Genomic DNA, 27,343 nt, shown 5'->3' with positions numbered 1-27,343 from the left:
GTTTAATTTCGTTAATACTTTATTGCAAAACAGCCTGCGAAAGTCCAAAATGGCCGTTTTTTTCAATTGCCTTATTTATTGTAAAAATAACTTTTATGTATTTTTAAAATGAAGATCTTTCAATATTAAACATAAAAAAAATTGTAGTACCCGATTGGTGAATTTGTTGCTTAGATATTATAATTTGTTTATCACAAGAGGTCAAATGTCCAAGGCTATAACTTTTGAAAAAAAATCGTACAGAGTTAATCCAAGATCCACTCTCCTTCTAATGACTTATATTTTCATATTCTGATATAAATAAATGGGTATAACATTTTTCAACTTCTCATTTCGGTTTTGAAAATAAGGGGGCAAATTTCGTTATAAACATTTAGAACTGAAGCCGCCCCTGTACATCCTATGAGTGTCTAACTTGGAGAATATTGTTGCTGAAGACAAAATAAAGATTCAAATAAAAATTTTCTACGACCATCTGAAGCCGTGATAATTGTTTTTGTTTTCTTAAATCGTAGTGACTTTATTTATAACAATTAAGAAATAATTTCACAGTCATTGACTAAAGAAAGAGTTATATTATCTTAAAATATTATTTTAACCAAAAATTACATTTAATCATAAAAAATGATTTTTAAAGTGCAGTGCAGATTTATTTTTCGTTACGAATGTGATTTATTCTGTAGGTTGCCCTTAGCAACTTATAATACATTGAATCACGGGTTTTGCTTTAAATTTTAAAGCACCGCTTGGATTGACATGAAATTTGTCAAAAACATAGATAACATCTTAAAGAATAAAAATGATATTGGGCCTCTGTGTGCTCTTGTCATGGGGGTGAGTTTCACCCCTTATAAGAGGTGAAAACATATATGTTCAAAATAAGTTCGGAAGTGGATAAAACGTCTAATTCTAAGCACCTTTTGTTCTATAACATTTTTTCACCAAGTTAATATCTTTCGAGTTATTTTCGAGTAAATACTTTCATTTTTCAGCAACAAAAAAAAAACGCGTTTTTAGGCGGTTTTTGACAAATAACTCAAAAAGTAAGTATTTTATTGAAAAAAAGAGTTTCAACAAAAATATAGCAAATTAAAAATTGAAAAAAATGGTGTATGCATGAAATCTCTAGACCCAGTAGAAACAAAGTTCTAGAATGGAAAATAGGTTCATATCCGTCAAATTTCAAAGTGAATTATTTCCACATGAAGTAACCAAAATATCATGCACTTTCTGGAGAAAAATCATTACAGCTTTTTTAAAGTGTTTAAAAAAATATGTATATCTGTTTTTAAAAAAGTTTATATCCTCAAAAGTAAGCCAGTTACGCTGAAAATAAAGTTGATCTCTTTTTTTTTTGTCAAAAAACTCAGGAAAGTCTACTCCTAATTAGTATCAAAAATGAAATTAATCCATTTTACATTTTACTTCAATGTTGTTTTACTCGTGTATGTGTCGTTTATATCTGTGAGTTTCATCGGTTTAAAGTGCTTATTTTTGAAGAGCCTGTACTTAAAAGGACTTGAACTAGTCAATAACCACGAGTGTATGCAAATTTAGAACAGCCATATCTTAACAAATTTTTGTCTTCCACAAAAAACAAATAATCCAAAATATTCATAACAGCAAAAACTACATTTTTTTACTGTTTGTGATTTTTGGTCACACTAATAAATTTGAAGATATTTAAAATAAAAAACATTTTTTCAAAATTGAAAATTAAAACAGATTTAGTTTAAAACCAATTTTTTTAATAAGCCCTTTGAACCGATGATACTTACAGATCATACAAACAATACATGAGCAAATTAACTTGTGAAGCGGTAATGATTAATTTGATTTAAGATGGTAATTAGGGGGTGACTTTTCCGAGTTTTTTAACCAAAAATAAAAAGAGATCAACTTTATTTTCAGCGTAACTTGCTTACTTTTGATGCTATAAACTTTTTTAAAAAACAGATATACATATTTTTTTAACACTCTAAAAAAGTTGTAATGATTTTTCTCCAAAAAGTGCATGATTTTTTTGGTTATTCACGTTGAAATAATTCACTTTGAAATTTGAGGGATATGAACCTATTTTTCATTAGCTAGAACTTTGTTTCTACTGGGTCTAGAGATTTCATGCATACACCATTTTTTTCAATTTTTAATTTGCTATATTTTTGTTAAAACTCTTTTTTTCAATAAAATACTTACTTTTTGAGTTATTTGTTAAAAACCGCCTAAAAACTTGTTTTTTTTTATTGAAAAATGAAGGTATTTACTCGAAAGTAACTCGAAAGGTATTAACTTGGTGAAAAAATGCTATAAAACAAAAGGTGCTTAGAATTAGACGTTTTATCCATTTCCGAACTTATTTTGAACATATATTTTTCCCCCATTATAAGGCGTGAAACTCACCCCCAGGACAAAAGCACACAGGGGCCCAATATCATTTTTATTTTTTAACATATTATCTGCCAAATTTCATGTCAATCCAAGCGGTGCTTTAAAATTTAAACAAAAACCGTGATTCAATGTATTATAAGTTGCTAGCCGTTGCTAAGGGCAACCGACACAATAAATCACATTCGTAACGAAAAATAAATCTCCACTACATTTTAAAAATCATTTTTAATGATTAAATGTAATTTTCGGTTAAAATTATTTATATTTTAAGATAATATAAGTCTTTCTTTAGTCAATGACTGTGAAATAATTTCTTAATAATTGTTATAAATAAAGTCACTACGACTTAAGGAAACAAAAACAATAATCTCTGCTTTAGTTGGTCGTAGAAAATTTTTATTTAGTTTTGAATCTTTATTTTGTCTTCAGCAATAATATACTGCAAGTTAGAAACTCATAGGATGTACAGGGGCGGCTTCAGTTCTAAATGTTTATAACGAAATTTGCCCCCTTATTTTCAAACCAGAAATAAGAGGTTAAAAAATGTTATACGCATTTATTTACATCAGAATATGAAAATATAAGTCTTTATAAGGAGAGTGGATCTTGGATTAACACTGTAGGATTTTTATCCAAAAGTTATAGCCTTGGACATTTGACCTCTTGGGATCAACAAATTATAATATCTAAGCAACAAGTTCACCAATCGGGTACTACATTTTTTTTATATTTAGTATTGAAAGATCTTCATTTTAAAGCCTTAAAAAATACATAAAACTATTTTTACAATAAATAAGGCAATTGCAAAAAACGGCCATTTTGGACCTTTCGCAGGCTGTTTTGCAATAACGTATTAACGAAATTAAACATGCCATAGCTCAAATTGTAGGTTTTTTCAATTTACTACAATTTTCTATTTACAAGTTTTTCTCTAAAATGAATATCCTAAGCTGCAAAATTAAAAATCTTTAAAAATGGCAAATTTAACAAATTAAAATCGTCATAAATAAAAACCGCACAAAATTTTTGGTTACATTTCAGTATAAGTTATTCCTGGCATCGTCCTTTACAACATCTGATAGGTTTCAAAAATTTCTGAATTATATCCTGAAATCGATCTATTTTTCACCCACAGCTTGGACTATATGATGTAAGCTGGTGTTTGATAATGCTGAAGACAAAGAAAAAATCATGCAAAATAAATCCAAACTGCAAAAAATTAGGGACCAACGCATATACAGTGCTCTTCAGATAAAACTATCCACCTTAAATAACTTTTGAACCACTGATTTTTAGAAAAAGCGCAAAAACACGTCAAATAATACTTGAAGAACGAGACATTATGACATATTTAATCTTGCAGGGAAAGGCACCCTCTCATGTTAATGTGGCTAAATGTTATGTAATAAATTTTTTAAAAAAAGAATATGTGTGTACTTTTACGCATATTAGAAGTTATACTTCTATTTATTTAAATATTAAACTAATTTTAATACTTACTACTTCTCAAAATTTTTTATTAAAATAGTGATAAATATTAAAATATTAAAAGAATAAAACACACACAAACAAACACATTGAAAAATGCCACAAGTGATTTCTGAACAATGCAGGAAAAAAATTTAACTAAATACGTATTTTCTGAAAAAAAATATATAATAAATAAACTAACAATCATAAAATGTATAAAAAAATAAAAAAATAAAAGTTTCCATTGGGGTTCGAACCCGCTTATCAGCGAAGTTAGTATTGAAATTCATTCACCTTAAACTTTTACCCACGGAGACCATGTGTCATCATGTGCGAAGATCAACTAACTAAACGGATTAAACTTTTGATGGTTCTGAATTTAACCAAATTATTTTGATCTTGAATTGAAATTATTTAGAATTGAAAGAAATATTAAAAACAAAACATAGAGTAAGATAACAATATATTAGGTGAATATTGATAGAAATTTTGATGGTAATTAAATTATGTAAATCAAAGCATTACATACTATTTTGGTAGGTTCTTTTTAAATTTTCCAAATAGGTAGGTACCTATGAAATTTTTTATTAGGATACTGAAACATTTACAATTATTACGTACCTTGTAACGTTACAAACGTCACATCTTTGATATTTTATTTTTAAATAATTATTTTACCTTATTTCCTTTAATATTTCATTAATAATTATCTTCTTATATTTGGTTTACCCATTTCCCCCTTTAAAAATCGGTTGGCGCCCTCTTTTATTATCCTCTTTTATTATCATTTGATTATATTTTTTTATTATCATTTTTAATACCCTCTTTTATTATCTTCTATTTACTATATCTCTTTTCATGTAAATCATCATACTGAACGCACCCTGTATATACTCTCTAAATATCTGTATTTCAATACTGAACATACCTGCTACTTCATAGTACTTGGTCGTCGCTTCAAATGTCGTTTTTAATGACAGTGTCACTTCATCCGTCATCCCTACCCGCTGACACAAAATCCAAATAGAAGGGAAAAATTAATCTATTTAAAGAGATGAGCCCATAATGCCCTATCTATTTCCATATCATTTCTCTTGGGGTGAGTTCTTATCATATTAGTTACATTTCTACATCTTACAGTTTTTCTAATGTTTTTTTATCTAACCTAACTTTCAATGTCAGACCATGTGTTCTGATATTTTAGTTTTGAATATATTATTTTTTTTTAATTTACATATATGCACGTTTAGTAATCAAAATTTTAACTATTCTTCTCATCTATATTTCATTTAGTTTATTCCTGTCATCTGCTACTCTTCCTGACGATTAGAACGGCAGATGGCACACGTTGGTTTTTCTTCTTGATGATTGATATGTGTCTCTATTTTATAGTTTTTGGAATAAGATCACCGTTCTCCCTCCGGGAGTTTCAACAACCCTCAAATCGCCGGCGATAGAACAACGAGGACATGGCATTCATACTGCAACCCCAACAACTACACTGCAACGACCAACACCTGTAGGCTTGGTTGAGTACAGCTTTTAGAACCCCAGAGCCCGTTGCAGAACCAGCAGCAGTACCATTCGACATCAAGAAGTTACCATCAGCTACCAAAAGCCATAAGTATAATCCAGAATTGTTAGTTTTTGGCAAGAATTTGAATACATTTGTTAATGCAATTTACTAAGTCATATTTTTATTATATCTTTATGAACAATAAACATGATTAGTTAAAAATATTCTTTTGTTTGCTTCCATTCCAATTTTCATAGTTCATATCTAAGGTTAGGACAAGAAGAACACACACCTGAGTGACTGAGCTAAGCTAAGGGAGTAACGATGGCTATCTTAGTTGGTTGAAGTAATATTTTCGAATATTGTTTCAATTAGCTGGGTAGTCCATCGCTTACTCGTTTCAACCTGTCGCTTTTAAAAACTATTTAAAAATTCACTACAATATTATAAATTGGTTTTTTGCTCTGCCATCACAACAATAAAAACTAATATACACAACATTAATTTGTTTATCCAAAATCTCCATATTGAACAATTATTGACAGATAATTTTTACATCCAATCAGATCCCGTATAACGTTTATATCATACTGTCTGTGTGCGAATGCGCGCAGTATTATAAAATTTTATTCTCAATCGCGCCTAAAGAAGTATAACTTCAAAAAATATGTTTTTCAACCCAGTTTTCTTGTTTCTGTATTTATTTTCTCATAAACTAATCACTAGGGAGCGGATTTATATGCGATCAATTTTGATGAAATATGCGCATATATATGCGATAAAAAATTACGAAATATGCGCAAGATATGCATAAAAAATTCAAAAAATGCGCATTTCGAGAAACCACAAATTTTCTGTTTTATGCTATTCTAGGGGGTTCTTTTATCTTCTTCATGTGCCGTGCTCGATTATCGAACGTTGGCTATCAAACTGGCTATAGCAACTTTGTTAACGGCAGCTCGGAAAAGGGATGCAGAGGATCTGTTATACCATTCTCTCAGGTTTTTAAGCCATGACGTTCTTCTTCGACCTGGCCTTCTTCTTCCGTCTACCTTGCCTTGTATTATTAAATGGAGTATATTATATCTCTCTGGGTGTCGCATAACATGGCCAAAATATTCAAGTTTTCGATTTTTAACTGTTCTGACGACTTCTGTGACTTTTCCCATCCGGTGCAAAACAACTTCGTTACGAACTCTATCCACCCAACTTATTCGTAGGATTCTTCGGTATACCCAAATTTCAAAGGCTTCCAATTTCTTGAGAAGAGTATCTGTTAAAGTCCAACCTTCGACACCGTACAAAAGAGTAGAGAACACATAACATCTCACTAATCTAATTTTAAGATTCAAAGTAATGTTGTTTCCACCTAAAAGTTTCTTTATCTTACAGAATGCAGCTCTGGCCTTCTCTATACGTATTCTAATTTCTTTGCTCATGTCCCAGTTCTCATTTAGATTACAACCAAAGTAGGTGATACTGTTAGTTCTCTCTAATTGTTCACCATAAGCTGTTACTACTTCCGGTTGTATTGGCGTCTTACTGACAACCATCACCTTGGTCTTTGCGGTGTTTAGCTTGAGTCCATATTCATCACACGTTGTGGTAATCCTATTAATCAGATGTTGAAGTTCTTCATAATTGCTCGCAATTAACACCGTGTCATCCGCATATCTCAAATTATTAATATTGACGCCATTCATTTTGATACCACATTGAGCATTATCCACTGCTTTATTGAAAACAAACTCAGAATAGATGTTAAATATTAGTGGGGACAAAATGCAGCCCTGCCTTACTCCTCTTCGTATCTGAAGTTCTTCAGACGTGTCCCAGCCAATCCTGATGTTTGCACGTTGATGCCAGTAAAGATTTTTGATAATGCGTAGGTCTTTATCATCAATACCCACTTTCTGAAGAATAGCAATCATTTCCGTATGTTTTACCCGATCAAAGGCCTTCTCAAAGTCAATGAAACACATATAAACCGGATGTCCGACATCTCTGCATCTCTGTACCATAACCTGAATACTAAACAGTGCTTCTCTGGTCCCAAGGTTATTGCGGAATCCAAACTGTGTATCACCAAGCTGTTCTTCTATTTTTTGGTACATCCTAGAGTGCAAAATTCGTAGAAATATCTTTAAAACATGACTCATCAAGCTAATGGTTCGGTAGTCACTACATCTTTTCGCGTTTTCTTTTTTAGGTATCGTCACAAAAGTCGACAGCAGCCAATCCGTTGGTATATAGCCATATAGGTTCTTGGTATAGGTTCTTTTATGGGGGGCGGCAATCTTATTTATTATCTTTCAAATAAAATCGTTTTTTTATATATGCAATTTATTCACAGTTTTTACAAAAACTGCTACCAATAGTTACCTATTTAAAATAAAACAACAATATCACTATAAATACATTTTCGATTATAATTCACTACAATGTGTTTTTCCAAATTCTTTACGAGGAAACATATTCTTTGATCAGATAAAATATTTTTATAACTTAAAAAACTCCTTTCAACATCAATATAAGTAATTGGGGCGTATTTAAAATAACTTGTTAATTTCCGTTAGAAAATCGTAGAACTATGGTTAAGGTGTAAATTCTCTTAACAATAGAGGATTTAAAAGAATCACCAGAATTATAGGTACCTACTAAATCTAATAAAAGTAAGTAAAATTCGGATTTCCTGGTAAACCATCCTTCATCACTTTAACATCCTACAATCATTTTATAACGGCGTACTATAGGCACTATAAGTTCTCAAATATGCGAAATATGCATGCAATATGCATTTAGCATAAAATCCGCTCCCTACTAATCACTTTAAGCATACATTTTTGAAATCAGTACAAATAGGGAAATCCAATATAAAATAAAAAAGATGGAAGTAATTTAAAAAAATTAAAGGATGAGACAGGGGGTAAGAGGGTGCCTTTCCCGGCAAGGTTAAATATGGCATAGTGTTTTCTAAAAATCAGTGGTTCAAAAGTTATTTAAGGTGGATAGTTTTATCTGAAGAGCACTGTATGTGCAAAAGGCACTCGAGTCTTTATTCATTCATAATAAACACGCTTTTGAAAATCTGAACGGCCATTTGGAACAGAATAAAACAAAGAAAAAAAACGGACTTCCTAAAAACAGATTTCCGCTTTGTGTGTGATTAAATATTGGCTAACTGAGGGATTAGGACGAGTGTCCCACATAAAGGGGGAATTTTTGTAGAGTTTTAGAGCTTTTTAAAGGCTTTAGTGGTGGTGTATTTGTTTCGGTATTTCTTTTAGGTTCAGTGCTAATAAAGGATTAACTAGGCTAATGGGAACTGCCAGTTTATAAAGGTATATTTTGAATGTAATTTGTAAACAGCTCAAAGGGAAATATTTATTAAATATTTTTTGATTGGTGTTATTGTTTTTAAAGAACACTTGATTTATATTCTCTACAAGAATAAAAAAATGAGTAGTGCACACGATATTCCAGCTACATAAGAGATAATATTAATATTACGTGGCGCAAACATGTATTTTCATTTTAAAGGAAAGTAAAATGAAATTTTTTTTTAAGATTTTTCCATAGTATTTTGCCAAACTTGAAGTAAAACACACCACAAAAGAGCCTCAAACTGCGACTTTTATCAAAACTACAATTTTGTGGCGCATTTTGCTTTAATTTTAGCAAATACTATGGAAAAATCCTTAAAAAAGACTATAATTATATGTACATACTTATATTATGCGCGCCACTCATTTTTACCGCGCTTAGCGGTTTTTTATTCTTGTATCAGGAGTTTTTTAAAGCTTTTTATAAATTAGTTAAATGTATGAGAAAGACTAAGTTTTCAATCTACTAGCATATACAACAATGTACAGTGCTATAAAACTGCTTAGCCACACCATGAAAATATGGGAAAGCGTGATTGATAGACGGATACGTGAAGAGACCGAAATATCCGAGAATTAATTTGGCTTTATGCAGGGTAGATCAACAACAGATGGAACTTTCATTATAAGGCAGTTGATGGAAAAATACAGGAGTAAAGAAACAAACGCTCATATGGTATTCATTGATCTTGAGAAAGCATATGATAGAGTTCCTCGAGAGATTCTGTGGTGGGCACTCAATAAGAAAGGAGTCCCTGGTGAGTATGTAAAGATTGTGAGGGATATGTATGAGGGAGTAACTAGTGTTAGGACAAGTGTGGGAGAGACTGATAAATTTCATGTGAATTTTATTTTATTTAGCGTATGGCAATTTGATACACAACATTATCACACATATGTTATAGTCTAACATCTAATGTATTAATATATTCAATCGACGCTGGTGTTGCAGAGGCGAAGTCCAGAGGATCTCCATCATACTTTCTCCGAGGGCATTCGGCAATCATATGCTGGATGGTCTGTTTCTCGGCGCCGCAGTCGCACTCAGCAGAGGTTCTCATTTTCCATTTATAAAGGGAATCTGCGCAGACTCCATGACTCGTTCTTATCCTGTTAAGAGTTGACCATGATTTTCGGGGGAGGTCAAAACCTGGTGGAGTTTCTGTGATGCATGGTGTGTTTCTCATTATTAGGTTCGGTCTGTCGCTCTGCATGTTCTTCCACTGGGAGTTCATTCGGAAATTGTTGGAACTCAAGTTTATTGCATTTCTAGTCGGAGGTTTTCTGGAGCGCAATCGATGTGAGTTAGCGTCGGCGACATATGTGTGTATAGGTAACTGCGGGTTGTTAAGCAGCTTTTGGAATTCTCTAAGCAGAGCATGCTGACGACGAAAGTTAGGTGGAGGTATGTGGCTCAGTAGTGGAAGCCTCTCCACAGGTGTAGACTTGATCGTTCCAGATATGAGACGCATGGCGACATTGAGCTGAGTATCTATAATTTTTGTGTGAACGCTGTTCAGCCAAACAGGGGAGCAGTATTCAGCTGCGGAGTGTACGAGTCCAAGGGCTGAACACCGAAATGTACTTGCTGTTGAGCCCCATGTAGTCCCGCAAAGCTTCTGTATGATGTTGTTACGGGTTCTCAGCTTTGCTGCGGTGTTCTCAAGATGTTTCTTAAATGAGAGTGTTCTGTCCAGGGTGACGCCGAGGTACTTGGGATTATAGTTGTGCGTGAGCAGTTGGTTATCAATGTACACTTTAAGTTTTGTGTGCGCCATATTGTTGTTCAGGTGAAAACAGCTAACCTCGGTTTTTTTGGGGTTAGGTTAGGGTCTCCATTGTTTAAAGTACTTAACCAGGCGTTCCAGATGTTCCGTTAGGATTGCCTCGGAGTTTTGTATTAAGGAGATTTGAGTTGCAAGTGCCCAGTCTTCTGCATATCCAAATTTTTTAGATCTGGTAGGGGGCATATCAGCTATATACATACTAAATAGCGGCGGTGCAAGTACGGAGCCCTGGGGGAGGCCGTTGTTAAGCGTTCTCTGTTTGCTCACTGTAGTTCCCATGGTTACACGAAAGTTTCTCGTTACACGAAAGTTTCATGTGAAAGTAGGATTGCACCAAGGTTCTGTGCTTAGTCCGTATTTATTCTCATTAGTTTTGGACCAGATAACAGCGAAACTACAGGGTAACATTCCATGGTGCTTAATGTATGCTAATGATGTGGTGTTAGTAGGAAATAGTGAAAGAGACTTAGAACAAAAACTGGAACAGTGGAGACAAGCTCTGGAGGAAAAAGGTTTAAAACTTAGTAGGACAAAAACAGAGTATTTGGAAGGTCATTTAAAGATGGAGCTACTACAAATAAAATGGTATTTTTGGATGGTGAAATAATTGTGAAAAGCAATAGTTTTAAGTACCTAGGATCGGTATTACAGAGTAATGGAGAAATAGATGGAGATGCATGCAGTAGAATTAGGGCTGGATGGATGAAGTGGAAAGAAGCGAGTGGTTTGTTGTGTGACAGAAAAATTCCAATGAAGCTGAAGGGAAAATTCTATAGAACAGCCATAAGACCGGCTATGATGTACGGAACTGAATGTTGGGCAGTGAAAAAGAAAGAGAAACAACGAATGCAAGTGGCGGAAATGAGAATACTTAGATGGATGAGTGGAGTGACAAATAAAGATAAAATTAGAAATGCGTATATTAGGGGAAGTCTAGGTGTGGCACCAATTGATGCCAAAATGAGAGAGCATAGGTTAAGATGGTTTGGTAATGTTCAACGTCGAGACGTTAATCACCCAATACGAAGAATAGCTGAAGTTCAGATTCCTGGAAGGAGTAGGAGAGGATGACCAAAGAAGACCTGGGGAGACGATAAGGCAGGACATGTTGGTAAAGGGGATTAACATTCATATGACCCAAGATAGAATTCTGTGGAGAAATGCAATTAGGGAAGCCGACCTTGCATAGGGATAAAGCAAAGAGAATGATGAGCACAAAAAAATGATATAAGAAACCAAGCAGAAAATGGACATGGATGAGTCCCGATAAAAAGACAAAGAATGAAATAGATTATGTCTTAACGAAAAAAAGAAACCTAGTAAAAGACGTATCGGTATTTAATCAGTTTGATCTAGGAAGCGACCATAGACTAATAAGAACAAAACTAGTAATAAACAAAAAACTAGAAAGAAAAAGAATACATGAAAAAATATACAAATGGACATCTGAAGAAATAAAAAATAGTGAATTTAATAAAAAGATAATGCATGCATTAAATCAAGTTAACATTCAGCAGATAAACACCAATGATATTGATGATTTGAATAACCTGATAACCGAATCAGTGAACAAAAGCCTTCTGCAACTGAAAAAACCAAAAACAACATACAATGGACTAGAAAAAGAAATATTTCAACAAATAGAAAAAAGGAAGATCTTAAATAAATCTAACAAAAAGGGAACCGCAGAATATAGAGAACTTAATAGGCATATTAGAAAAGGAATAAGAAAACAAAAAAGAAAAGAAGAAGAAGAATTAATAACAACAACTACATATTAAAAAAAATAAGAGTATGAAATGCCTCAGACCGACACTAGGACGACGTCAGATAATATCATTAATGGGAAAAGACGAAAATGAAATCACAACTAGAGAAAACATACTGAAACGAATAAAAGAATTTTACATGGAACTCTACAGAACACATCAACAAGACGATGAAATGAGACCAGCACGGAAATTAATAAAAAATATTGGATCGGAAATAATGCCAAAAGTAACAATTTCAGAGATAACTACAGCATTGGGAAACATGAAGAGAAATAAAGCTGCAGGAGAAGATAGGATTACCACAGATATGATATTAGAAGGAGGTAAGGAACTCATTGCATTTGTAACTAAGCTTATAGACAGTTGTTTACACCAGGCCAAAGTCCCTAAAAGCTGGAACAACTCTAAAGTAATCTTATTACACAAGAAAGGTGATAATCGAAAGTTGGAAAACTACAGACCCATCAGTCTATTGTCACACCTATTTAAAATACTCACCAAAGTCATAACTACCCGACTAACAAGAAAATTAGATGAATACCAACCATATGAACAGGAAGGTTTTAGAAATGGCTATTCAACTCCCGATCACCTGTTAACCACAAAAATATTGATAGAAAAATGTAACGAATACAAATTTCCAGTTTTTATAGCATTTGTAGACTACGAAAAACTCTCGATACTATAGAACACACGGCGGTAATCAACGCAATGCAAAATTGTAGAATAGACAGCAGATATATTAACTTAATAAAATAAACTATGAACCAAGCTGCAACTACATACTACCTAAATGAAAATGAATACACGAACCCTGTACCATTAAACAGGGGAATCAAACAGGGAGACACTCTATCACCCTAACTGTTCACCTTAGTTTTGGAGGACGTTTTTAAAAATCTCAATTGGAAATATAAGGGAATAAACATAAATGGCCGCTACCTCAGTAATCTACGATTCGCGGATGACATAATCCTGATAGCTACTGACCTACAAGAACTGCAAACCATGCTTTCAGAACTACACACAGAATCTTCTAAAATAGGACTGAAAATGAATTTAAACAACACAAAAGTCATGCACCTTGAAGAAACGATGACAATAATAAACAACAAAGTTATAGGAAAAGTTGAAGAATATAATATATACTTAGGACAAAAAATAATACTAAATAGGGAAATTCAAACGGAAGAAATAAAAAGAAGAAGAAAGTTAGCACGGGCAGCATTCGGCAAACTGAACTATATACTCAGAAATCAGCAATCAGACTTCCTATGAGATGGACAGATGATCTGAAACGAACTGCCGGGAAAAACTGGCTACAAGTAGCGTACAACAAAAAACAATGGAAAGGAAGACTTGAAGAGGCTTATGTTCAGATGTGGACGTGAATGGCTAGACGAAGAAGAAGAAGAAGAAGAAGAACATAAAATAATATCAAAAAGATTACTCTACATTGAAAATGGTTCTTCATTTTTGATTTAAATGTATGAACTTGAATGTAATGCTTCTCGATTACACGTTTAGAGTTATAAATGGTCGATTTTGTCGGATTATCGCTCAAGTGGTCTAGTGCTTACGACACTAAACTTGTGATAGGGCATAGGGAATCTGAGTTCATACCCCAACCATTCCAATGTTTTTTTAATGCTTTATATCCATGAAATATACACTAGATTTTTTTATATTCGGAACAGATTAAAAAAATATTGGTTAAACGGATTATACTTTTAGAGCTTGATAACTTCTAATCGGTTTAATTGATTTTGATCACTAAAAATGAGTTTGAAAACTATTGACAAGTGGTATCTGATGCCCCTAGGTCAAATATGATATCTAAAGTTACTATAGAATTTAGTGAAACTAAAAGACCGTTTTCCCATAGGAAATGGATTTGATCACCCTTATGAGGTCTATAACATAAAAATTCGAATTTTCGCGCAGATATGAGATATACACCGTTAGACTAGTCTGGAGTCCTCCTACAGACGCTCAATTATTGGCGCCATTAGTAGGTGGAAATTTTGAGTAATTGTCGAAAAACCAAAATTTTCAAAATTCAATTTTTTAGCTTTTCGGCCACCGCCGAGCCGTTTGTATATCCGATTCAATCCACGTCCAGGCACCATTTAAAAGATGAGCTCAAGCGCTACCGATTTGGTTTATTTGCGGTTTTAATTTCTTTCTTTGAACCTGAGATATATTCACTCAAAAAATACGCCTTGTTGTACCTTCTTCTTCTTCTTCTTTTGGCATCATAAACCTGGGTGGGTCTTTGCCCGTTTGGCTATGTCCTTCCATTCAGATCTTTCTTGGGCCCTTCTCCTCCATTGCCTTATATTCATGGTTTTCAGGTCGTCTTCCACGTCATCCAACCATCTTGTTCTGGGCCTTCCTTTTTTTCGCCTTCCTACCTGCTTCCACTGTAATATCTTCTTTGTCATTTTCATATCTTCTTGTCCCTAAAGATGTCCCAGCCATGACAGTCTTTGACTTTTCACAAACCTTACAATATTATACCCTTCTTCTTGTTCTTGTTCTTCTTCTTCTTCTTCTTCTTCTTCTTCTTCTTCTTCTTCTTCTTGTAATCGGACTATGTCCTGTTTCTTATGTTACAGTCTCTGCTGCGATCCGGAGCTCCAGCTTTCGTACACTTCGCGTCAAAAAAAAACTGGTACAAGTCTTATAACCGAAAATCGAGTTTTTCTCGTTGTGTGAATTGGTCTTGTCACATATGTCATTCTTATTTCTATGCAACGTTGCCAGTTCAACTAAAATATTATATCAAACCAGTTAAAAGCAAGGCTGTGCGGCAGACCGCAAGTTTTTAGTAGTTTACTAAAAATTAAAACAACATCGAACATTCTCGATTAGTCAGTCACATTTATTTAAACATGCATCCTAAAAAATTCTCTTATTAATTTTGTAATGTTCCATCATCTCAATTAAGTAACCATAAATTAATTCGTGTTCTTTTATAATTTATGACAGATATTACATGAATGACAGATAATAACTCTAGACTTGACATTAAATTATTATGTTTTATTTAAAATCGAGAAGTGTGAAGGGTTTGTCGTAAAGTGTAGCACAAAACTCTTTTAGAGTTGTGGGATATTAATAAATAAAACACACTGGAAAAATTAAAATTTGAAATTAATACAAAATGAATACCTTTTACAGTGAACAAGTGTGGAACTTAATATTATGTATTACAATAAAATTCGAAACTGCTGAAATATTAAGGACATAGTTGTGTTTTATCAAATGTATTCATTTTTTTTCGCGTCATGAGAAATACGAGAATGGATATTTTTGAAACATTTAAACGCAGAATGAAAGATTACATTATTACTGATGGCCGAAAGTCCCTAAAAACTTCTATGTTTATTTTAATAAGTTACAGGGGGAAAATAAAGAGAGAATTTAGTGATGTTTAATTGCAAATATTTCCTTCAAAATATTTTTTTTATTTATTCTAAGGGACTTTCGGCCCTCGGTAATATATTATATTTCATTTTGCGTTTAAATTTTTCAAAAATTCTTATTAGTTTTTTAAGGATTCGAAAAAAATGAAGGCATTTTATTCCATTGAAATGTTACATTGTAATTATATTCAAAATATAATTAAACATATTTCAAAATTTTGTAAAAATATAATAAATTTTCACAGAAATACGCCAAAGTTGGGCCACATACATTACCATAATGTGTATTGGTTGCGTTCGGTCACAGTGAAGTTATTATAAATATTGACAATTTCAACTGTCAAAATTTTTATTTTATCATTTATTGTTTAAAAATTATAAAATTGATAAGATAGCCTCAGTTGAGGAGAAAGTAATAATAATAAAGATGTTTTATTCAGTCAATAGTGTGCGAACAATCGGGTAAATAATAACGTGGGCCTAACTTTTACACAAATACCTACTGTGGCAAATGTACATAGGTAATTTTCAAAATGTTGGAATGTGTTTAAATCCTAGAACAATTTCAGCTTTTGTTTTTAATACAGATTTTAATCCTCTACAAATAGCTTCTCACGAGTTTTGCTGTAAAATGTTTAGGGAAGCAGGAATTTAACAGTATAAAATTTTACATTCAGTTACCTATGGCCCGTTTTACTATTCACCACCATGATTTTTGAACGTTATTTTTTGTATTTAGATTTAGTGCAATTCCATTATCTGTGCTGGCAACAACGCCGTGATTCACTAGCCATTGTGTCCAGTCTGAACACAGGTTTACATTGGGAAAAAAAAGTGTACCAGTTTTTTTTGACGCGAAGTGTACCATCGTTTTTTGGGTCTTCCTATGTGTCTCTTGGTATTGGGCTTCTGTGTTTTCGCCCAATGTGCCATACATTCAGGGTCCATCCGATCTACGTTGTCTCTCCACATGCGTTGTCGTGCTCTTGTCCATCTCACTACGTCTTGAATGCCAAGCTCTCTCAATTTATCTTCGTTTCGTTTCTATCTCTGAGTGTGATACCTCTTATGGATCTTATGGTTTTCATCTCTGTTGTTCTCATGATTTGTTTGGTCTTTGTTGTCTCGGCTCTTGTCTCAGCTGCGTATGTCAGTACGGGTCTAACACATGACTTATAAATGCGGACTTTGCTTTCGGTGCTCATATATTTATTCCGCCAGATTATATCCCTCAGGAAACCAGATATTCTCGCTGCTTTCGTCGCCTGCTGCTTCGTTTCTTGCCACAGATGCCTGTTGCTAGATATTTCCACACCCAAGTATCTACAATCCATTACCTGTTCGATTATTTAGTCGTCCACTACTAATTTACATCTAATTGGGTTCTTGGATATTACCATCGATTGAGTTTTCTCTGTAGATAGTGTCAGGTTATACTTTTCGGCGGTTATTTTGAATTTTTGTAGTAGGCTTTGTAAGTCATCTTCGTTTTCGGCTATTAATATTGCATCATCTGCGTAGCAAAGTATTCTCTATTGTAGATCTGTAAGAAGCGTCTATTGTAGATCTGTTTGGACGAACAGATCCTGTTGTTCTTTGGATACACCGACTTTGTTGTGTACTTTTTGAGATAGAATTTTTGTCAATAGTGTTGATGTAGAATTAAGTAATGTAATTCCTCGGTAGTTCATAGGATCTGTCTTTACGCCTTTCTTGTAGATGGGTATTGTTATACCCTCTCTCCATTCCCCTGGTACTGTCATGTTGTTTACAATGTTTTGGAATAATATTGTTATCTCTTCTATTTTTTTTTCTTCTTCTTCTTCTTGACTGGCTTTACAACTCGGGGTGAGTCTTCGCCGCATCCACTATGGCCCTCCATCGTCTGCGATCTTGCGCTTTGATTTGCCATTGTTGTACCCCAATCCTAGATAGATCGGTTTCAACATCATCCTTCCATCTTTTTCTGGGAAGTCCCACTGATCTTCTACCGTCTGGTCTCTCGAAGAACACTGTCTTTAGCACTCTGTCTTCCTCTGATCTTACTACATGACCTGCCCATCTTATCCGATTAGCTTTTATATGTCTAACGATGTTTTCAGTACCATATAGAGTCACCAATTCAGCATTGCGGCGCCTTCTCCACTCTCCTGTCAATTCATCTCTTTGAGGACCAAATATCATTCTGAGGACTTTCCTTTCAAATATCAGCAATTTATTTATTTCTCGTTGATGTAGAGTCCATGTTTCACTCCCATATGTAACAACTGGGCGAATAATTGACATGTACAGTCTTAATTTAGATTGTTTTTTCAGCAGCTTAGATCTTAATAATGATGATAGGGAGTATAATGCTCTATTTCCCGCAGCTATTCTTGCTGAGACCTCTTTTTCTATGTGATTGTCCTCTGTGATTACTGTTCCCAGATATTTAAACTCTTTTACTACTTCAAAGTTGTGGTCATTATTAGTTAAGTTCTGCCTAACTCTTGGTCTTGGATTTTTGGTCACCAGCATATATTTCGTCTTCTCTTCATTTAGTCGAAGGCCCAGGTTACCTGTTTCCTCCTCGAGCTGTGGAAACACCTCTCTTACGTCTCTTGTAGAATGAGCGACTGCATCTAGATCATCGGCAAAGGCCAACAATAGTTTTGATCCTCGATTTGCGAATCCCCCTGTTAGTTCAGACGATATTTTACTTATTGCGTATTCTAAAGCCAAATTGAATAGCAATGGTGATAAAGGGTCTCCTTGTCTAAGCCATGATATACTAAATGGCATCGATGTTCTGTTTTTATATCGAGTATCCGTCTTGTTCCGAGGCAATAGTTTCTGTTTCGTGGCTTCAAAATTTTCATATGTACGGAACGCCGGCCCATAGCACAACCCCCTTGTCGGAGGACCATTTCACCCGCTCTCGTCCGTTCCCGACCCCACTTTCCACCCGGGTTTGATACCGGATCTCCGGCGGGGTTGCTCGGTTTAACAGGAGGTACCAGCGTGAAGGTGAGAGTCGGATTTGAGTAGAAGAGGCTAAGTGGAGTAAACTGGAATCAACTCCATATATTCGCATTCTACCCCTTTACCCCCCTCTATTTTTTTGTACCCCCAGTATTTAATTAATTCATTTGGTATATTGTCCGGACCTGGTGATTTTATCATACCCTTCATTCAGTTTATTAACCTCGTCGTTTCTCCTGATTCTCCATGTGCCGTCTTCATCTTGCACCGGGCCATATACTTTTCTCAGCATCTTTCTGTCGAAAGACTCTCGTTTCTTTCTTCTATTGTTGTACCTTCCCAGTACTAATCTGAATCGGTTCCGAGCCCTTCTTGGAGCTTTGGTCCTGCTAAAGAGCAGTGGTATAAGTAGTGAGCTTTGTGGCAAAGCATTTTTGACTTTTCTGAGGATGCTAATTTCTGATCCAATAATTATTTGAAATACTCTGTGGTTAAGCAGATTTTTGATTACGCTGGCAAGGAATAGTGCATAAGAATTTATAAATAGTTCATCCTCGCCAGTCTGTATCGAAAGCAGCTGGCTTCTACATAAGTAAAATACAGACCGTACTTATGTAGAATCTTGCACCATAATAACATTCAATTCTTTACTTATATAAAAATATTCAATTTAGTCCATGTGGTGAGACCGCTCCCATCTAAAAAAATTTAGGATTCGTTTTCTTTGTGGATTCCTGTTCAAAAATATCACCCGTGTTGAGCTGGCCCACCCACTTGCAAAAATTAAAAAACAAATAGCCCTGATTTATGAGCTATTTATGAGCTCTGATATTCCGCAAAATAAAAATTTTGAGCTCGTTCCACTGAGCAGGAATTTAATACATACTTTAGTGGGGGGGGGGGGGCTGAATCAGCCCCCCCACTACTTAAAAATAGGAATATTGAATCGGTTTTTGCGGCAGAATTACGAGCTATTTATGAGCTCTTGAAATTATATAGTTTAGATTTTTGAGCTCATCCCCTTCACCTCCAAACAACCCTTTAATTGATTTAACTTAAGAGAAAAATGCTGAGAAAACTTAAAATATATCGTATTGCGGATATAATTCCTATAGCTTATATACTCTAAGAATAAACTATTAAATCACGTGCATTTCGATTATTGAGCTACAACCCCTTCGCAAGAAAACCACCCTATCTTCTCGGATTAAGAGAAAGTTGTACTTAAAATGCATTAAATTAATTATTTGGCGACTACATATATCATTTAATAATTTATAAGCTTCCAAATTACGCGCATTTAGATCAGTAAATTGCAATTTATTTTGTATAGTGCAGTCACTGAAAGTAAAAATCAACGATTACCTTCAATTTCGCTGATCCTTCATCGATTTTCACGAAAATTGGTCAGTGGTTAGAGGATACCTCAAGAAACAAAGGTGACACGGTACCACCTTGCGCATTTACCTTGAGGGTGGATACCGCCCCTTCTCGGGGGTGAAAAATATTTTATAAGAAATAACTGCACAAATCTATAAAAGAACAAATTATAAGCAAAATTTATTATATAAAGTTATTAAAATAAGTCAATACTTTTTAAGTTATTAAAGATCAAAAATTTTAAATATTCGTGAAAAAAATGCATGTTTTGAAGCGGTTTTTCGTAAATCACTGAAAAACTGTAAGTTTTTACAAAAAAGTTAATAGTAGTTTAATTCGTATAGCTCATATTCTAAGAATAAACTCTTAAATCACGCGCTTTTCGATTACTGTGCTACAACTCCTTAGCAAGAAAACCATCCAATATTCCCGGCTTAAGAGAGAGTTGTACTTAAAATAATTTAAATTAATTATTTGGCGACTAGATATTGTTTAATAATTTATGAGCTTGCAAGATATACGCATCTCAATTATTGAATTGCCATTTCCTTTCTATAGTGCAGTCACTGAAGGTAAAAATCAACTATGAGATTCGATTTCGGTAAATCTCAATTCATTTTCACGAAAATTGGTGAGCGGATTTTGATGCTATCAACTTTTTCTGGAGCTCATTTTTGATAGGTATTTCTAAGTACTTTAACAAGTATTTAGTATCTAAGTGTTATAAAATGCATCTCTTTCCCGTTATTTAAACTTGAATCCTTAGATTTGAACAGTCGAAGAAAAAAATATACATTTAATTACCAATAACTTACTTTAAATTAAACTTCAAAGGTTTTTCAAGTAAGCAATTTATTATATTTTTATTAGCTTCAATTTTAGTGATAAAAACTTTTTTGTAAAAACTTACAGTTTTTGAGTTATTTATGAAAAATCGCTTTAAAGCATGCATTTTCTTTCACAAAAATTAAAATATTTGATTTTTAGTAACTCAAAAAGTATTGATTTATTTTAATCACATCATATAACAAATTTTGCTTACAATTTGTCCCTCTCTCGATTTGTGGAATTATTTTTAATAAAGTAATTTTCACCCCCCAGAAGGGGTGATATATACCCCAGGCTAAAACCCCAAGTTGTTATTGTCAATTCGTGAAAATTAATGGAGATTTACCGAAATCGAAGGTCATAGTTGATTTTTACCTTCAGTGACTGCACTTTTCTTGCGAAGGGGTTGTAGTTCTATAATCGAAAGGCGCGTGATTTAAGAGTTTATTCTTAGAATATAAGCTATACGAATTAAACTACTATTAACTTTTTTGTAAAAACTTACAGTTTTTCAGTGATTTACGAAAAACCGCTTCAAAACATGCATTTTTTTCAAGAATACCTAATTAAAATGTTTGATCTTTAATAACTTAAAAAGTATTGACTTATTTTATTAACTTTATATAATAAATTTTGCTTTTAATTTGTTCTTTTGTTCAAGCAAGCAAGCAATTTGATTTAACCCGACCTGTGGGATTTGTTCACCCTCTCGAAGGAGTACATTCGGGTGTAACAAGTCATTGGGGCGAGGTGTTTTGACCCGAGTTATACAGGGATCACCCCACCTCGCTACAATGCCCCAGGCCATCCCTTTCCCCCCCATAGCACGCTGATGCGCGATGGAGGCACAACTATCGTAGCCAAATGCTCTTCACAATGGAACCCTGGGTAATAAGATTCCACTGTGGTATCCTAATCGAATGCAAAAAACTAGGCCCAGCGTGATGCGCTCTATGCCTTTATCTTCTTAATAACTTATCCGCGATACTAAAAATTGCTTGCTTGGGCCCCGAGTCATCGTGCCGAGCCCCACTGAGCCCTGTTGGGCCCTGCTGGGCCCCGCCCGATGACTCGATGCTGTAATTTTTTTGTGTTTTTGGTTTTTTTAATTTTTTTGGGGGCTTTCGCCATTTTTTTTATTTTATATGAATTTTTTTGGGGGCTTAAGGCCCTTCTAATTTTCTAATATTTGCTTACCTTGGAGGTGGTCGTGGTACTTGGACTTCGTGGGTAACGCTATCTTCGGCACTTGTTTCGAGCTACGAACACACTACTATCACTTATCACTTTTAGTTTATCCTATAATTTGTTGTTTCGGGCGTCTGTGCTTCCATCGGTGGAACTCGTCGTATCTTAGCGTCTCTCGCAGTATGTAATTTGGGTGATGTTCTAATTCTGCGAATTTGACCCTTGCCTTATCTGTCATGGTTTCTGTGACTCTCACCTGTTGGAGTTCTCTGAACAGGAATCTTTCAGCTACATATCTTGGGACTCTGACGGCCTCCCTCAAGCTGTTGTTATGGACTGCTTGGATCTTCTTCTTGTGTGTATTACATACGTGTCCCCATGCGAGAGACGCATAAGTTAATACCGGTAGGATTATACTATTTATCAATCTTAACCTTGTTTTGAGTGTTAGTTTACTTTTTCTGCCTGTGAGTCCTCTTAGATTCGCTCTTGCTATGTTGGCCTTCTGGACTGTGGCTTCTACGTGTTTTTGGAAGGTTAATCCTTTATCCATAATGACTCCTAGGTATTTGGCTTCGTTTTTCCACTCGATGGGCCTGTTCTGCACCCTCAATTGTTCCTCTGGCTGCTGTCTCCCTTTCTTGTATAGAACCGCTTGTGTTTTCTCTGAATTTATGGCTATCTTCCATTTGATACACCATGCTTCAATTTCTTCTAGTGCAGTTTGTAGGTTGGTCACTGCTATATCTGCGTTTCTATGCTTGGCCGCTATTGCTGTATCGTCGGCGTAGAGGCTCATGAGGGTACCTGGTGTTCTAGGTACATCTGCGGTGTATATCGTGTACAGCAGGGGCGACAAGACCGCTCCCTGTGGTACTCCAGCCTCCGGGATTCCGAGTTCGGACAGGACTTGTCCTATCCGAATCCTGAACCTCCGGCCGCCCAAGTACGACGAGATTAGCCTCGTCATCGCTCCGCTGTACCCGTAATCCCGCATTTTGAATAGGAGCCCCTTGTGCCAGACTCTGTCGAATGCCTTGCTTACATCCAGGAACGCTGCTCCAGTGTACTGCTTATCATTGAAACCGGCTGCTATGTACTCGGTTAGCCTGAGGACTTGTAGTTCGCTGGAGTGCTCTGCTCTAAATCCGAATTGAGCCTCTGGGATGATATTTAGTCGGGTTGTTTCCGCTTGCAGTCTGCTGAGGATGACTCTTTCCACTATCTTGCTGATCGCTGGAAGTAAGCTGATTGGCCTGTAGTTCTGTGGGAATGTGTGATTCTTGCCAGGTTTTGGAATCATGATGACACGGGCCTCTTTCCATCTGTTTGGGAATGTCTTGAATCTTAATATTGCGTTTATAATATTTGTGAAATACACTATAGCTTTTCTGGGCAAATATTTTAGGGCTCTGTTGGTTATTTCGTCGAGGCCAGGCGCTTTTCTCGGTGAACTATTTTTGATATGTTCATTGATTTCTTCCGGTGATGTTGGGGGGATGAAGTCCTCTGGGTCTTCTGGTCCTTCTTCTTGTTCTTCGACTTCTTCCAGGAAGTCGTCGTCTTCATCTTGGTGGAAGTTCAGTCTGCATTCATCTTCGAGTGTAGTCCTCATTGCCTCTGCTTTATCTTCTATGGTGTATACCATGCCGTATCTTCCATGTAGTGGGGGGATGGGTTTCCTGTCGCTTCTCAACATTTTCTGGAGCTTCCAGACATTTCTCATGTTTGAGTCTTGTTCTTCCATCTCTTGTACAAAGTTGTCCCATTTTTCGCTACGGTGGAGTTTTAGGGCCGTTTGGACCTCCCTATTTAAAATATTTGCCCAGGATTTATCTACTCTGTTTCTTGTTCTTTTTGCTGTTTTCTTTGCTCTATTTTTTTCCCTTATCAACTCTTGTGTTTCTTGTGGTATGTCTTTGAACCTTCCCATGAATATCTCGACATCTTCCTCTGTTGTGCTGTTTCTAATTGCCTCTTGGATGATATTTTCGAACTCTAGGACTTTTCCTTCTATTTCTTCTGGATTGTTTATTACTGGCACTATGTTTATTCCTTCACTTACTAACCTTTTGTAGTTAGTCCACTTTATTTTCTTTTTTGTTCTTTTTGGCGGGTTTGTCTCTTCCCATGTTCCGATTTCTAATAGGATGGGGTGGTGGTCAGTTGATCCTTCGTCCAGCGTGATTAATTCTGATTGCAGTCCTAGGTTTTTGGCTACAACTAAGTCGATGTGTGTCGGAAGTGCGTTTCCTGGGTAGTGGGTAGGTTCTTCTGGGCCCATTGCCATTGTATCTTCGTTGTTTTCTATGTATCTGTTTAGTAGTCGTCCATTCCTGTTCGTAGCTCTGTCGTTCCAGTTGGGGGATCTTGCATTCAGGTCTCCTATTATGATGGATGGTTCGGAGATGTTTAGGAACGCATCTAGGTCATCGTCCATTAAAGGGTCTTGTGGTCTTACGTAGGCTGATGTGATCCTTATTGCGCCTTGCCTCATGTTAACTTCTATTGTTGTGGCTTCCATGTTGACCAGTGGTGGAGTAGTGTAACTGGTGTGTCTAATACCCTTTTTTACGAGGATGGCCGTTCCTCCTGATCTTCTAGTGAGGTCGTTCCTATATACGTCGTATCCAGGAAACTTTAGGTTGAAGTTGTTGGTCAGTTTTGTTTCCTGAATTGCTACGATGTCCATCTCGTATCTGTTGGCGAGTTCATCTAGTATGTTCTGATTTGTGGTTATGCCGCCCGGGTTCCAGGAGCCTATCCTCAAGTATCCCCTCTCTGCCATTAGTTCTGTGCCTGCCTGGTGCTGAGTATCACCTCTTGGGCTACCTTAGTCACGATGTTTGTGACCATCCTGACTAGGTACTCTTCATCTGGGAGGGTTGGTCGGTTGGACGGTGTGTTGTTCTGCGCTGGTTGGTCTCCCTGCGTGGCTTGCGCGTAGGATACCCCGGTTGCCTGCTGTCTTCGGTTTGGTGGTGGTCGCTGTTGTGACCTCTGTGGTGGAGGCCTTCCCCAGGTTGGGCACCTAGGACATCCTCTGTAGTTGGCTGGGTGGCTCCCATTGCAGTTGGCACACGTTGCCTTGACTTCTCTGGCTCTCTGGCACTGCTTTGAGTGGTGTTCTTCGCCGCACTTCACACATCTCGGGTCCTTGTGACACGAGTTCTGGGCGTGATGGTACCCTTGGCAGTTGAAGCACTGCGTCGGTCCTGCTGCCTTGTGTAGGTCCTCTACCACAACTTTCATGTGGCACAGGTTCGTTACCCGCTTTGCTTTTTCCACGTCTTCCTGATCCAGTGTCATAACAAACATGGGTAGTGGCCTCCTTTTCCCTACTCTCGTAGACATGTTACGTGCTGTGTGGCAGGTTATTCCATATTGGTTTGCCATGTCTTCTTGGATTGCCTTCTCGGTGGTATTCGTGGGCAATCCTCGTAACACTAATTTTGGTTTCCTGTCTTCGTCGAGTGGAAAGGCTATCCATTGTAGCCTCTTTTTCTCTTTGGCGGCGTATGCTTCTGCATATTCCTCCACTATCCTTGTCATCTTTCTGTAGTCATCCGGGCTTTTAGCCTGGATGAGCGTCTCTCTGCCACTTCTGGAGATTTTGTTTGTGGTGATGATGCCTTTGCCCTGGGCTATGGTAAGAATAGCCCCTGTCTCGCTGACACTCTGTAACTTAATTACAGGCGGTTTTCTGTATGGTGTTACCTGGTTTTCAGGTAACACGGCTTCTTCGGCGTCTTCTTCGTTTTGGTTTGTTTCCATTGACACTGTATCAGTTTGACTGGAAGCGGCAAGCGCGTCCCTATCTGTGCTCGTGGATGGCACTGGTTCCTCGGGGAGGGGTAGCTGTAGCTGGGGAGCTAGTTTCATGGCTTTTTCTTGGTTGGACGTCCATGTGGCGTCTTCCTCGTCGGTTAGTGGAAGGTGTGTCACCAGGGGTGGAAACTCTTCCTTTCTCTTTTTCCTCTGTCGGGTGGACGCCTCCTTCGTCGAGGTGGTAGCCTTCTGGCTGGGTGGTCGAGTCTGCTCGGTGGTCATCTCTTTGGTGGCAGGCTGCTCTACTGGTGGCTTTTTGTCCGTCTTTTCGGGGTTTTTCTTCTCCGATTTCTTTGCGAGTTGTTTCTGGAGAGCTATCAACTCGTCGAATCTGGCATCCATCTTTTCGCTCATTCGTCGAATCTCCGTATTCAGCTCTTTGATCTCTGCCTTCTGTTGTGCGATCACCTCTTCGTATTTCTTGTTATTTGCATCAACGTTTGCTGCAAATTCTTTCATCAGGGTTCTGAGTCGGTTGATTTCTGCGTTGGCCTTTGTCAGCTCGTCTTCGCTGGCGGCATCCTCTTCAACCCGCTGACGTTTGGTAGTGCCCCCGCCTTCGGCGCCTGGGACGTCTTCGTCCATGTCCTCGACTTCCTGGGTGGCCTCGATGTTCTGGGAATCCTCGACTTCCTGGGTGGCTTCGGTGACGTTCTCGGTGGTCTCGACGTTCTGCGTGGAGTCCTTGCCTTTTGACTTCTTTTTCTTTTTTCTTATTCTACGATTTTGGATCGTAAAACCGTCTTTTCCATCTTCCTGGTCGCTCGAGTGGTCATCGCTGCTCTCTTCAGGGTGCTGTAACAGGAGGGACTCTTTAGAGTCTGCATATCTTGGCGGGGAAAGCGCCTTGGATCTGGGGGGTGACCGAGATCTGACTCGTGTCATCTTTGGTTGGGAGCGGTAACCTAACTTTTAGAAGAAGCCTTTTTTTTCAGCCGATTGGCCCGACACCACATCGACTTCAGGGTTGGCTCCCTGCACAACAGCGCGGTAGTTCTCGTACCTAGACAGAACTAGGTACGGGATCCTCTTGATTTTCTCAACTCTCTGACCTTAGGGGCCGGGGCTGCAAGATGTATTCTAAATAACTACACCTTGCAGTGTCGAGGCACAGTGTTTTAAACTGTACCCATTCCTAACGGAGGCACAGAGAGTATCCCGTAGCGGGCTCACGTCGAGCCCGCTATTGCTTATTCTGCTTTCCAACCCTTGTTTGCAATGTCTCAGAAAATTCAATGAAATCAAACTTCCTGAGTTTCACCACATCCAAGAGGTTGGCTTTTGCCTCTGCTTCCACGTCTTCGCGTCTAGCGAGAGCGAGCGCTCTAGTGTTGCTGTGCTTACATTCACAGCCGTACTTTTGTTCTTTTGTTGATTTATGCAGTTATTTTTTATAAAATAATTTTCACCCCCG

The 27,343-nt window shown here is 36.6% G+C and overlaps 1 protein-coding gene across 1 annotated transcript in view; it reads right to left on the bottom strand.

Annotated features, from left to right (window-relative positions):
* LOC126891572 (uncharacterized) overlaps positions 1-26,814 on the bottom strand; it is a 53,671-nt gene extending 26,857 nt beyond the window's left edge. Inside the window, exon 1 of the mRNA XM_050660747.1 lies at positions 26,176-26,814. Within this exon, the coding sequence (XP_050516704.1) occupies positions 26,176-26,814 (639 nt within the window). The remainder of the gene's footprint in view (positions 1-26,175) is intronic.
* Positions 26,815-27,343: the final 529 nt, after the last annotated feature.

The sequence above is a fragment of the Diabrotica virgifera genome, chromosome 9 (genome assembly GCF_917563875.1).
Source record: "Diabrotica virgifera virgifera chromosome 9, PGI_DIABVI_V3a".
In the NCBI taxonomy this organism is placed as follows: Eukaryota; Metazoa; Arthropoda; class Insecta; order Coleoptera; family Chrysomelidae; genus Diabrotica; species Diabrotica virgifera.
The sequence above is the reverse complement of the archived record's forward strand: the minus strand, read 5'-3'. Positions and strand labels throughout refer to the sequence as shown.